Consider the following 14,957-nt stretch of genomic DNA (forward strand, 5'->3'; position numbering starts at 1 on the left):
AGTTTTTTAATCTTGTCTATAAAGCATTTAATCCCCTTGTACAAAACTCACTCCTTTTAAGGAAAAAAATTGAAATGTAAAAAAAAAAAAAAAAGAAGTTGTAAGTACTAAGTAAGGTAATTTTCGGCCATTATGCACAAGCACTGTACCCATTAAAGATGGCCAGTAATAAAAGCTATTGAAAATCTCCTTATAAATTACATTTACTATGTTAGATCATACAAATAAGTCAAAACAAAGTCTCTGAACTCTTTTAACTTCCTTTGAAAAGCCGATCTTTCGTTTCAAAAAGAACGGCAGTCTCCACAAGAGCAAAATGACTGTTGCATTATTTAATACATAATCAAATATCATTCATATTGCCTTGCTGATGCACACTTAAGACATTAAAACAAATTGGAAGATAAGGCATAGCTAATAATCACAGAAGATATAGTCAACAACAATTCATGTAAAAGTGAGACCACCAGAGTTAGGGACACTTGATAAAGGACATAACTGGAGAGGGAGAGAGAAAATAGGCTCTATTGAATAGATTAAATTGCTGAGAGAGAAGATGAAGGACTCTGCAATTGGCAAAGCAAGAAAAACATTATGAACAATGCAGGGATTTGGCAAGACCCATTCACAGAAAAGTAAATTAACAATTTTGGGTAAAGTCAGGGGGACTTGATGTTAGGAGGGAGTCAAAGAGAAGACAGGAAAAGAAGAATGGAGTCAGAGGACCCTGAATATCAGTCTGTGAATTTTGAACTATTTTCTGCAAATAATGGAGAATAATTTTATATATTTCTATTATATAGCAATCTATCGGCCAACAATATATGAAATTTCTTAATGTCCTTGAAGCAGGTCAACCTTGAACTTTAAGTATCTACAGAGCAATAGTCATAGTAAAGATACTTTGTATATTGTATTTGGGGTACTTAAAAGATTTAAAATTTCTGCCTTATATTCTTCTTTGGACTTTAAATTTAAAATAAAAATTATTCACAGTAATCAGATACCATGTGATGTTCTGATGCATGCATATATTGTGTAAGACTTAAACCCAGTTAAATATCCTTCTCCTCAAACATTTATCATCTTTTTATGGTGAAAATATTCGAAATCCCATCTTCTAGCTTCTTGATCTATATGGTACACAGCTGCTATCTACTATACCTAATGATTGCTCTTAATTTGTTTAGCTCCTCTTCTGAAATCAAGTCTGTTTTATTGATGAGAATGATATCTGCCAAAGCAACTTGCCTAAAATAGCAAACAAAGAACAGATGTCAAATGAAAAATGTTGAGATTAAAAATAAATACAAGTAAGTCATTCAAATAAATATATCAGTTGAGAAATACTTAGGGTTCTACAGCAGTGATCCAGTGTACTCCGAATCTACTTATTCTTCAGACAGTAGAGGGGAATTACATTTATCACTATATAAATTCAGATTTCACATTATACTATTCATATTCTTTATTATAGTATTCATTCATTTACTAAGTACCCTTAAAACTCTCTGGAACTATAAAGATAAGCTCCAAAAAGTTTATAATCAAAAGGATGATTTTCAACTGATAATTATCTTTATGAAGAGGCATAAAATTCAGAAAGCCAAAGAAACGAAAAATAAGGAAAATTTAGTTACTAAAATATCTCCATGTTTACTATAATTTTCAAATAGAAAAAAGTTCACTTAACATAAATATACATTAAACAGTTTTGTTTAAAAAACTACACTTCAGAAGATACATCAATATATATCTTCTTCATCAGTACAAATTATATATTATCTCTGTAAAACAGATACACAGAAATTCCAGTTAAAGTATACAGCTGACAGAATGCTACATAGCAAAACAGTTATTATAATTGGAAGTTCTATTTTCTATTAACAGGAGTAGTGAAGCAAAGGGATCTTTCAATTTTCCTAAATTCTTCAGGAAATGTTAAAAACTAGACTATTAGTTTCTGAGTCTTATGCTACATCAAAAACAAAATCAAATTCTCATGAACATATTTCTATTTAAGTAATTTTATATGAATAAAGACAGAATGTACATATCTGTAAATACAGTCTTTAAATTAGAGGACTTTTATGCTTCAGCTATTTTTGGCTTTTGTTTTTGTTTTTGTGGTGCTAGAGATGGAACCCAGGGCCTTGTGCATTCGACGCAAGCACTCTACCAACTGAGCTATATCCCCAGCCCATCTTCTTTTGGCTTTTATAACATTTTGCTATTTTCTATTTGGCTTATAAATATTTTCTATAAAACATTTTCATAAGGAAAAACATTACAATAATGTTTAAGTTCATTGTAATTTGAATCATAATTACATATCAATTGCAGTGTTTAGGTAGGAATACAAAACAACAGGGTATCATATTCCAAAATGATAATCAACTGTTTGCTGTTGTCTTTATTTTTTATGTCAACATCATCTGAACCAAATCCCAGGGGAGTCTTACTCTTAAACCCAGCAGCATATTTAGTGAGTGTCATCTACCTCAAAACCTTTATCTCATTAGCAAGAATATGCTCAGGGCAAGCAAGTTAATTTAAATATTTATAAATCTAAAGACAAATCAATAAGGAACATAAAGTTACTTAATAAATGTTTTAAGTGCCAAGTTAAAAGTATTTATATATTCATCTATTCTGAATAACAATGAACACTGAGGCAGTTTTTAACACCATAAACAAGTTAATGATTTCTTTTTTTTTTTGTAATAATCTTCAATTCCAAAGAAACTGGATGAGAATAAGAACCCATTTTTAGTAGGGTACAGTGACACACACTTGTAATCCTAGCAGCACATGAGGCTGAGGCAGGAGGATTTCAAGCTCAAAGCCAGCCTCAGCAACTTAGCAAGGCCCTACGGTAACTTAGCAAGAACTTGTCTCAAAATAAAAAATTAAAAAAGGGCTGGGGATGAGGTTCGGTGGTTAAGAGCCCCGGTACCAAAAAGAAGAAAAAGAAAAAAGAAAGAAAATATTTTATCCTACTACTTCCCAAATTCCTCATAAAGCATTCTGGTGTCCAGCATTCACATTATGCTACAATATCAATGGTTTTAAATAAAATGTCAGTTATTAATTCATTATGAATAGATAGAAAAAAAGAAAATAAATTTGCTTTAACTGTTTTCATATTTGTTTTGTGGTTTCATATTACTAATTTTTCAATTAGTCAACAATCAATATTTTAAGTATGAGTACCTAGTAGCTTCACTGATTAGGCCATCAGGTTTTTCTTCTGTTAAATGCTAAATAAAAACAAAATTTATAAAAAGTTACTGTGGTATAATGCAAAATCTAATATCAACACAAAGAATTTTACTTCAGAGAAATCTTTCTTGCCTCTAAAAACTATTTTGTGTTTAAATTTTTTCTTTAAAAAAATATTTTCTTAATTGACAGGAAATAAACTATACATCTTCATGGTGTGATATTTTAGTATATTTATACATTGTATAATGTTCAACTCAGGCATTTAGATTACTCATCATCTCAAACAGTTATCATTTCTTTATAATGAGAATATTCAAAACACTCTCTTTTTGCTATTTTGAATTATATGACACAATACTCTTAACTATAATTACTCTTCTGGGTAATTATAGTTACACCACAATTATTCCTCCAATCTGTCTGTGACTTTGTATCCATTAACTAATCTTTCCCTTCCAGATTCCCTCTTTAAACACTATTTGCTAGTTCTCTAAGCTTAGCTTTTTTAGATTTCACATGAAGAAAATCATGAAAAATTTGTCTCTCTGTGCCTGGCTTATAAGACTAACTATTCTGCCTGAAATCCTTTTTCTCCATTTCATTTTTGTTTCCTACAGTGAAACTAAAGGGTTTTTTGGAGAGAAAGGGGCTTAAGATTTTGAATTCCTGCTCTTTTTCTTAAAAAGAAAACCCCTTAAATGAATATAAAAAATACATAAAGCTATAGTTCAGATTTTAGGTATTTTCCTTTTTATAAAACTGCTCGTTCTAAATTATTGATTATTACTTATAAAAGAATAACCATTGAAATTGTACCTTTAAAAAAGCTAACATGCTTCCTTCTCTCCATTCCTATATTCATGCCCAACTCTCTCCCGCAAATCATGTGTAATATGAACTTAGTACTGTGCCTTTTAAATTTCCTAAAAAAAAAAAAAAAAGCTTTTGGGAAAGACACAGCTCTAATAATTCTGGCCTAAAAGCAGTTAATTAATTGTAAATACAGAGTGATCTGATCTCTCCAGTGCAATTGCCTATCTTGATATTTCTCCAGTCAGGCTCACTCCAAAAAAATATTGACACTGACTTAGACATCCATGAGATTATAATAGTGTTCATTTTTCTGGTGGCAGAGTCCCCTCCCCCATAATCCTATTTAGAACTCTAAAAGTAATCAATGCCATAAGATCTTCTGGAAAAATCATGTTTTCACCTGCACCACCTCAGCCCTCCACACAGATTCCCTATTAAAATAAAAAGCTAGTTACTCAGAGAGGCAATTGTAGTAAATACTCTTTAAATTTCAATTAAATTTCTTAAATTATTAAATTCTTATACATATGCTATCTCATTTACACTTTAACTATTCTTATTTTATAAAGGAAGACACTAACTCTAAACACTCTCACCATCACAGAATACCAATCTATACACCACAAGAGGGTTATTATTACTATATTTGTAATAAAAAACAGAAGTCAACATAATTTAAAAATTTTCATAAAATCCTTTTATGTCACATAAAATAAGTCTTGTACACAATATCACAGGTTAATAATTTGCATAAAAAATTAACAATTACCTAAATTAATATTCAAATTAAGTTTCACAATTCATTCGGAGGTGACCGCTAAAATACTTAGATAGTTTAGTACCTAAAGGAAAGTTGGTAATAATTTAACTTAATAATCTTGGTTAAGACTATGGAAAGAGAAGCTTTTTCCTTTCTTTAAGCTTACCAAATACTATTTAGGGGGAAACAAAACTAAACTAAAATCATGGAAATGATACACTCATTTTTTCTTAGAGAACAATCTTATATACTCAGGGGCAGAACCACTCTGCAATTATTATGGAAGTCATAGAACTTGGAGAGTATTGTATCAAAAATTATTCCATGTCAGAAGACCAAGTTTAATATTTTTTCATTATTATTCTTGGCCCAAGGCCTCTAGAGAATAAAGCTATTAACAGACCCTTTAATATTATCTGGCTCACAGGCCCAACAAACCTTCCTTGAATGAATATTAGTTAATACCTCCTATTTGTTGACATAGATTCATAAATGTTGTTATCTGAAAAATTCTATGTAACATGTAACAACAAATCCCTTTTCACTGAAAAGCAAATCTCTTTAACAATTATACACTATAAGCAAAGCATCTGACCTTGAATGATCCTGTAATACTGAAAATTCTTTCAAAAGCCTTAAGAATTTTTCAAGACATTATATTTTTGACCTTTTGGAAGCCCCATTTGGGGTTATCTGGCTGTGAGTTGGTTAGGTGTAAAAAAGATATAAGAATTAAAAGATTTGTTTTTTCATTTCCATCCTGAACATAACTAATAAAAAGGTAGTTTTACAATTACTCTCAATGTTTTGCATCCATTTACTTCTCCATAAGATTAGAAAATTTCATTCAAAGCAAACTGGAGTGGACTAAAATATTGTACTACCTCTAGACAGTCAGGAAGTATTAAATACAAAAATAAGCTAAAATCCCCAAAATAAAAGTCTATCAATATGCATAATTCTATCAAGAATATGCCTAATAATAATAATATATAGTCATAAAGAGACAAATGTCCTGTCCTATCGACATATGAAAGCTATACAAACATAAAAAATAATAAACACAGCTGGGCATGGTGGTGCACATCCACAGTCCCAGCAATTCAGAAAGTGGAGGCTCAGATTGCAAGTTGAAGGCTAGCCTCAGCAACCTAGTGAGGCTCTAAGCAACTTAAAAAGACCCTGTCCCAAAAATAAAAAATAAAAAGGGCTAGGGAAGCTTGGAGCATTGGTGCACACCTATAATCCCAGCAGTTTGGGAGGCTGAGGCAAGAGGATTGTGAATTCAACGCCAGTCTCAGCAAAAAACGAGGCACTAAGCAACTCAGTGAGACCCTGTCTCTACATAAAATACAAAATAGGGCTGGGGATGTGGTCCAGTGGCCGAGTGCCCCTGAGTTCAATCCCCAGTACCAAAAAACAAAAACAAAAAAGGGCTGGGGATGTGGCTCAGAGGAAAGTACTTTTAGTTTATATCCCCAGTACCCAACAAATAATAAGAAATGCATACTAACATTTACATATCAACTCAACATCTCCCTTATAAACCCTCTTACCTTCACAAGTGAAACTTGCACCAAAACAAAACTAAAATATACATCTGCTCTTCAAAAGAACATTCTTCAATATTTGGTCATGAAGTCAGAAGATTTTTCATTTATCAAATACAATGTAAATTTGGCATCTATTCTACCTGCATAGGCAAAGTCTGCAAACTTTTTTCTAAAATATTTAATATTGCACATATGTCCAAAGGATTCCTCCTCTCTGCTTAGAGACTGTAGCTTTTGCTTTTATATTAAAAAGACTAATAATTTGTACTAATAAAACATATTAAAAAGGTAAAGCTTCAAACTCCTAACTTGCCCTATCACAAGAAACAAAGGGGAATAAAAGGATAAAATAGGGTCTGAGATGTTGGTCAAAGGGTACAAAGTCTCAGTTATGCAGGATGAATACATTCTGGAAAGCTAATTATAGCATGATGACTATAATTAAGACTACTAGATTAAATTCTTGAACTTGCTGAGCTTAAATATTAAATGTTCTCACCCCACACCTCACTTCAAAAAGTGGTAACTGTGTGAAATTATGTGTCCATTAGCTTGATTGTTTCACAGTATTTTTCACTACACACACACACACACCTCAAAAATTAAGTTGCACAACTTATTGCTACTTTTTTGTGTCAATTATAACTCCACAAAGTTGTAAGGAAAAAAAGGAACAAATTCCTTGAAATAATACTACTACAGTCACAACTTCAAGGGCTACAGAGTATCTTTTTTTTTTTTCTTTAAAGAAATAAAGAAACAATTTGGACAAAGAAGAAGAGGAGGAAGAGGAAGAGAATAAAAGCTAATGGGGCTGGGATAGTGGCTCAGTGGTAGAGTGCTCCCCTAGTGTACTAGAAGCACTGGGTTCGATCCTCAGCACCACATAAATATAAAATAAAAAAATATTGTGTCAACCTAAAACTAAAAAATAAATATTAAAAAAAGTTCACTAGCTAAGAAAGAACACTGTTGTAAATGAAAGCAGAAATACATCTAGTGTCAAAGATGTCAGACATCAATGATTTAAAAAAAAAAGGCAGCAGCAGCTATTTCTTTCAAATGGATTGGTTATAGATCTAACACAATTTCAACTTTAAAAAAATTATTGCAGGGGCTGGATTGTGGCTCTGTGGTAGAGTGCTCGCCTAGCATATGTGGGGTGCTGGGTTCGGTCCTCAGCACCACATAAAAATAAAATAAAGGTATTGCGTCAACTACAACTAAAACAAAATATTTTTTAAAATTATTGCATAATGTCAGTCTATTTATTTTTCCAGGCTTTTCTAAGCAAACTGTTTTCTGACTGAATTGTTTCAATAGCTTGTGTAATATAAAAGAAGAACCAAAAAGAACCCTCTCACTTGACCTTTCCTACGTAACTTCATTCACTGATTCAATTGCATTAAATGCTGTCACATTTGTAGAATTGAAAAGAACAATGTCAGTAGCCCAAGTGTCAAGTCCTGAGAATAGAGAGCTGTCATTTTAAGTTGTCCAATTCTTTGCCCATGATTAAAAAATGAATATTTCAGATCAATGGGTGACAATCCCATTAGAGTGATAGCCCATGATATCAATTACCACTTCAGTTTCAATTTGGCTGGCTGGCCACAGGGTACCATTTCTCAGCTTTACTTGTGATGGGCTCGCTCTGTGAAGCATGACACCCTTAAATTGCTGCCCATTATCCAAGTGTCATTACTTGTACTGCCTCAGAATTCTCTGAATCACAAGCAGCTACGGAGGTCAAGCTTTGCAACCAGAGGAATTGGACAAGTTGGCAAATTCTTTATGTAAAGGCAAAGTTATTTATCTGGCATCCGACTTAGAAAATCTAAAGTTTCCATTATCTTGACAGTATGTCAGTTTTGTGCAGGTATATTGATTTAATAATTTAAGAGGTTTTATCAAGGTGGCAGGGGGTTAAATGTATACCGTGTTTGCATTATTCAGAATGTTGCTTTGGGTTTTTGCTTTTTTTTTTTCCTGCTTCTACCATGCTACTAACAGATTCTATTTAATTCCTTTGTATACCCAACTATACATATAAATTATTCTCAAAGTCATAAAATACGTAAACAGTTTGACTTCCAGTATGACACATTAAGTTTATCAAAAATAAACAAAACAACACCACAAATGAAATGACCTATCTATCCTACAGGTATCACAAATTTGGGAATAAATTTGTAGAGGACATGTATTCAAACATGCCTATAATATTCAAGATGAAGAATTTACTTTTTGTTTTGCTTGCTATCTCCAAGATACTTTGCGAAAAAGATAATTTCAGAACATTCAGTCATTAGAATATTTTTGAGCAAAATATTTGGAATCGTTCTTTGAATCTTTAGACAATTCATAAATTAAGATTCTAAACTCTAAATAAGAAAGTACTGCCCAAACTTCTCAAATTAGGGTGCTTTATCCCAGGAGGAAGTAAATGACCAGAAAAGGAGTATCAGTGGCCATTTGACAAGCCTGACAAACCTTCTTAGAGCACAATGTCATTAGAAATTTAGAAGAAAAACAAACTTTAAATATTAGTAAGTTTAGATATATCGTAGGGTAGAATATAAAACTAACACAGACTTTTAAACACTGGGTTTAAACTTACAAAAGATTATTATTTTGTACCCCAGATTGAGGTGCTGGGACAGGTGCTGAGGAAAGAGATGCTAAGGACAGAGGATAATTTCATGCTCAGAGGCCTTTAGTGATGTTTCACTTGGGAAGTCAGAAAACACTATTTTATTTTATTTATCCATATGTTTTAAAAGATCTCACTAACTACATTTTATAAATTGAGGCCAATTAAATGTAGTTGATGATCTTGGTAGTTAACAAAAACACTCACAGCAGGATATCTTTTGATTTAAGATTTCTCCTCACTCATCCCATGCACAAATTCTGATTTCTTCAAAATGAGGCAAAGAAATATTTTTTAAAACCTCATTTCCAGCTTGTGTTTGATAGCATTTATAACAAAAAATAAGATCTCATATGCTTTTTCCATGTTCAATTTCTTCTATCAAACAGGAATACTTTTCAATACTGGGGTTGAATTCTAGTGAGGAGTTACACATACCCAAACTTTATCCTCATCCCATATCCTTATTACAAAATATAGTAATCCCAAATTTTGTGACAATATTAAACTAGACGAATAGAAAAGAAATTCTTAAAAACACAAAATAATTTAATAACACACAAACTGCACCTACTATTCAGGATAACTTTTGAAAAACATTTTTGTTAAGAAAGGTTTCAAACAAATACAAACAGAAAAAATAATACAATCAACTCCTATATTCCTAGCTCTCTGCAAAAAATAGCAACCTATAATCTTCGACTTACTTTTAATCCATATTTTGAATCTACAACAGTTATGATACCTACAAAAGAATAAACATTTTAATCATCCTTTATTAAAAAGATGTTTATTAATATTGTATAATTACACTTGAGAAGGACAATTAAAATTAATCTCAGTTCAAGAATGCTCTTCAATAAAACGAGGAATTTTTTTTCTTACCAGTACTGCAATCTAATTCAATCCCAGGAATAAGTAAATGCATTTCAAATATATATAGAGTGCTAAGCACTGTTTTAAGAGACTATAAAAATATTTTAAACATTTAAATTATTATGTAAAGATTTGGGGCATTGTATAATATTTTATTCCTAATCTCTTACCAAATCTAGCTCACAAAAATGTTATATATATATATATAAACAAGTACCTAAGTTCCCAAATGATCAATTAGTTTAGCAATCTCTGAATATATACTAAATTTTTTCAAAGGATAATAGCAGCATGAGTTTAATGATGTCTATGGAATTTAACCAGCTACATGCCATATATATTAGAGCCCAATTAAGCCCAGTTTCAAAGACTTAAATTTCACCCTTTAGTCTATAAAGGTGAGGGAGAGAGGAATGGAGAAAAGGAAAAAGGGAGGAAGGGAGGGTGGAGGGAAGAAGGGAGGAAGGGAATATAGTTGCTTAACTTTGAAAGTTACACAAATTTATAAATTTATAGGTAAGACTGACAAAAGTGTTAATGTAAATAAAGTAAGGGTTTGTATGTGCTGAATTTTTATGTTCAAGGGAAAATGAAGGCAGAAATGTGAGTCTTACATTGTCTGGTTGATTAAAATAAAAACCTCTGACATTATGTTAAGTGAACAAATCAAACACAGAGGACATAGGAAATCTACATAGCATTTTAGTAGAAAAGGCTTAGTGCAAGTGCTAAATTCAGAATTGAGATTAAGATTTGGTAATTTAGTTCTAACACCATCTGGGTCTGTAGAGTTTACGTGAACAAAAATATACTTCATCATAAACCAAGCAGTTTGAAAAGAATGATAATGCAATGGATTAAATTATAAAAAAACAATAAACTTAACAGTAAAGAAAACTGTTTTTTAACTTACCATCAAGATAAATATCACTCCCTAATTCAGCATCAACCCAAAACATAGAAGCCACAGCACCTGAAAAATATATAACATTCATCAAATAAAAAAATTTTTTGAAGCACAAAACATGATTTTATATACATTTTAATTTGCCACAATGAAATTAGCAGAAAAACACACATGCAAATTAAATCTGGGTTTCTCATTTTCTTTGGGAATTAATTTTACTACTTCTATTCATTTCTATAATCTCCCCCATTTCATAAAAAAAAAAAGACCAACTTTTACTACACACAAATCAAACAGTAAGCTTCTACCTATGCCAAAAAAAGTTATGAGCAGATATTATTAAACAACTTCAACACTATGGCTATGTGCACATAGGGCTTATTTTCATTTTCTCATCTCCTGAATATGAAAATTATATGGCTCACAAACAATGAATCATCTCTCTAAGGAAAAAGTAAATGAGATGTAAATAATTTAAAATCACTTGTCAAAAAAATTACATTGTAATTTTTATAGGAGAAAAAGAACAAGAAGTAAAATTATAAACTCTCTGGTATTATTAATTAATCCTCACACTACTTATTTAGCACTAGCATAAAACTTGGGTTTCAGGAAAAATTATTTCTGAATAAGAAATTAAAACTTGTTTTTGACAGAAATCAGTTCAGTACCAAACCACACACTCTGATTACTATGCCACAACACAAGAAAAAGGAAACTGACAGCAAGGAAAGTATTTGATTTTTCAAAGCATCACAGGCCCAGTTAGTGACAGTGCTGTCTAAAAGAATGAGCATAAGGGGAAAACAAGGATAACTGAACTCATTCCACTGTCTAAAGCTGTCCACCTACCCTGACAAGATGTGGTCCCCCAAGCATCACTCTGTGTCAACAATGAAATACCTGTCAGCTGTTTACAGTGATTACTCATGCAAGATATAGCAAGGGCCACAAGATCTAATGGTTTCCTGATACCTATTGATTTTTTTCCCAAAAACTTAATAGTTTTCCAATTTGACTGAAATAGGATCTGTGAGTAACAGGGGCTGAATCAATGTCTGTCCTTTTCAAGGAAATTACTTTACCATGACAATTATTTAGCTTAGAACTGGAGAGTGTCAGTCTCCTAGATGGGAAACAACTGAATTGCCAATAAGAATTTTCTTTACTTTCTTGACTAAAAACATGGTTTTAATTAATAAGGGAGAAAAAGTAAATCCATGTGATTATTCTAAATAGTAAGTCACAGAAAATGTATTAATTTTTCACTCAGCAAAACACTTAACATCATCATTTTAAAATTTTAAAAAATGCACTGATTTCTATTCAGATAAATAGCTAGTAAGTTGTACCATAATGTTTGTTATTATTAAGTTGAACTGTAAGAGTGCATTACAGCTTTTATTCTAAATCTATTATTGACCTTTGATGTAATACTTGCAAGCCTAGAAAAGAAATATTTAGAATTTGGAATGTAGGTGTATAGGAGGAGTAAAGATAAGTAAATGAAGTGGTGCTTTTTCTCCCCAGGGAATATTTGCCAATGTCGGTAGAAAGTTTTGGTTGTTCCTAGGGTGATGTTACTGGCAGTTAACAGGTGTAAGCCAGGGATACTGTAAACATCCTACAATGCCCAAGACAGCTCCCAACCCGCAAAGTATTTATCCAATGCAAAATGTCATTTTGCCAAGGCTGAGGAACTGAATAGATTATAGAATCTCCCTTCTTCAAAACCTAATAAAATAAAAATAATAAAAAATTTTACATCAAAATATTATCAGCAGCAACCCAACATAAAAAAAGAACATACATCCTCCTACCACAAATTTTAAACAGTGACAGTCAAAATGAAAACAAAGTCTACTTTCACCCCTAATAAGAGGTTTTAAGAAAATAGTTTACAAAATCCTAATACTTTTCAGAAATACCACCCAAAATGCAACAAGTGGAATGGAGGGAAGAAAAAGTAACATAGGGAAAAGCAACTTAAAAAAAAAAAAAAAGCCATAAAAGTTTCTAGCCATCTCCACCTTTGAGGGATAAAGTCACTTTCTAGGGCCAAGAGCAAAAGGAAGCAGGAGTTCTGAGGTCCAAAGGGGGTGTATTGGGTATTTTAAAAGACCACAACCTAACAGCAACATTGCCCCATGTGGCTCTTTAGATGATCTGTTTTCCCTTTGCTTCCCTCTCCCCCACCACCAACAATATCCAGTTTGCAAAATGGGACTCAAGAGAAACATGTTTGGATAAGATGAAAAAGGTATTAAAAGGAATTCATCATGGATACATCTAAATAGATAAAAGCTCTCAGAGCATCCCAGATCAAGCACAAACACACATTCAACCAGGAAAAGCAAAAAATTAAAAGAATGGAAGAAGGAAAAAAAAACCTGAAGAAATGAATAGGGCATACATTTGGCAAAGAACCCATTCTAGAAGAAACCATAATCCCATAAACCAAAGAAAATTATGAAGAACTTCTTCATGACAAAAAAATTATTGATAATATGTTAATAAAAACAAGCTTGAAATTTTAAAAAGCCACAATAATATGAAAAGACAGTTTGTTAACACTGAAAAAATAAACTTGGGGTCAATATGACACCATTACTTAACCAATTAATTCATTTTAAACAAATAAGGAATAGAACAGACACTGGTAGAAACAGAATTAATGACAGAAAGAATACCTTTAAATGATTACAAATGCAAAAGCAGATGCAAAACATGAATCAAAACAATTAGAACAGATAAAAGAACAAAATAAAAATCAAAATGAAGGAAATTGGCCTCATGAAGTAGAGTACCCCATAATCTGACAAAATTATTATTCATGATAATAAACAAGGATAATGTCCTTAAGTGAAGAACTAAGGGTATATTATAATTCAGAAGAAAATGATTATGAATGCTCAAATACTCAGTTTACATTACTGAACTTCAAAAATAAAAACAAGAATTTTCAGGTATTTTGGATGAAAAAGCAAGTCATTGAGGGGAGGAGTAGAGGACAGAAATCAGACTTTACAGTAATACTCAATATTCTAGCATAATAAATTATGGACCACAAAGTTCTAACAAAAGTGTTCTCAAAGGGTAATAACTGCCAAGTTGTTTTTCAGGAATGAAAAAACATTCTCAAACATTAAAGGAAACAACAAGCATTGAAACTCAGACACTACAACACTCACAAATTCTTCCTGATAAAATAAAAGGAGAGGGCTGGGGGTGTAACTCAGTGGTAGAATGCTTGTCTAGCATGCATGAGGCCCTGGGTTTGATCCTCAGCACCACCAAAAATAATAATAAAAAATAAAACAAATCACTGAACAAGGAAAACTGACCAATCTAAAAGTTAATAAGAAACTGTAGTAAAACACTTGCAAAACATGAGGGAAAGAAATTTTGACCCAAAATTGTATCCTTTAATATAAATATAACATTTATATAACTATAGAAATATAAGTAATCCTTTAAGTATAAAAACAAAAGACAAGTATTCTCAAACAAGGAAATAAGCAAGAATTCAAAGAATGCAGCACTTATAACTTGAAAAGATTACCTGACCATAAAAAGCAGTCAATTAGGAGATAAATTTGTGTGTGTATGTGTGTTTGTGTGCTGCTGTGGACTGAATTCAGGGCTTTGCTAGGCAAGCACTCTACCACTCAGTTACACCCCCAGGTTAATACTCATTTTAAATATTTCTCCAATATATCTATTTAAAAAATCAAAAGAACAATATTCTGATTATTAATAATGTCATTTCTTACCAGGATCTGCTAACCCAGTAGTCTCTAACAGTATGTAATCAAATTTCCCCTTCTTCTGCATCAAATTCTCAATAGCTCTAAGGCCATTATCCCTGGAGAATAGCAAAATGTAATACATAGAGCTGATTACCTGAATATTTTTAAATGTTCATCATGAACATTTTAAAATATATTCAACAACACAACTCAAAAATACCTCTAGGCATGTGAAAATTTAACTTGCTCCTAAGTTTCTAATAAAATGTCCATTCAATATTTACAATGAGGAGAAGTAAATAGATGCATATACACACACAGGTTAAAAAAATGTAATGAGTTAATATTTTATTAAAATTAAAAGCAGAAAGAACTTCATTTGACTAAAGTCAATGCTATAGTTTTATGAAAGAAAAAAATC

The 14,957-nt window shown here is 31.7% G+C and overlaps 1 protein-coding gene across 2 annotated transcripts in view; it reads right to left on the reverse strand.

Moving 5' to 3' along the window:
- Zng1a (Zn regulated GTPase metalloprotein activator 1A) overlaps positions 1-14,957 on the reverse strand; it is a 42,389-nt gene that overhangs the window by 21,162 nt on the left and 6,270 nt on the right. Inside the window, exons 4-8 of one of the 2 annotated variants that reach the window (XM_005324087.4) lie at positions 14,561-14,652; positions 10,794-10,853; positions 9,712-9,749; positions 3,214-3,260; positions 1,165-1,251 (exon numbers count right to left, since the gene is read on the reverse strand). In XM_005324087.4, the coding sequence (XP_005324144.1) occupies positions 1,165-1,251; positions 3,214-3,260; positions 9,712-9,749; positions 10,794-10,853; positions 14,561-14,652 (324 nt within the window). The remainder of the gene's footprint in view (positions 1-1,164; positions 1,252-3,213; positions 3,261-9,711; positions 9,750-10,793; positions 10,854-14,560; positions 14,653-14,957) is intronic. The other variant, XM_078047565.1, reaches the window with a different exon arrangement.

The sequence above is a fragment of the Ictidomys tridecemlineatus genome, chromosome 4, assembly GCF_052094955.1.
Source record: "Ictidomys tridecemlineatus isolate mIctTri1 chromosome 4, mIctTri1.hap1, whole genome shotgun sequence".
In the NCBI taxonomy this organism is placed as follows: Eukaryota; Metazoa; Chordata; class Mammalia; order Rodentia; family Sciuridae; genus Ictidomys; species Ictidomys tridecemlineatus.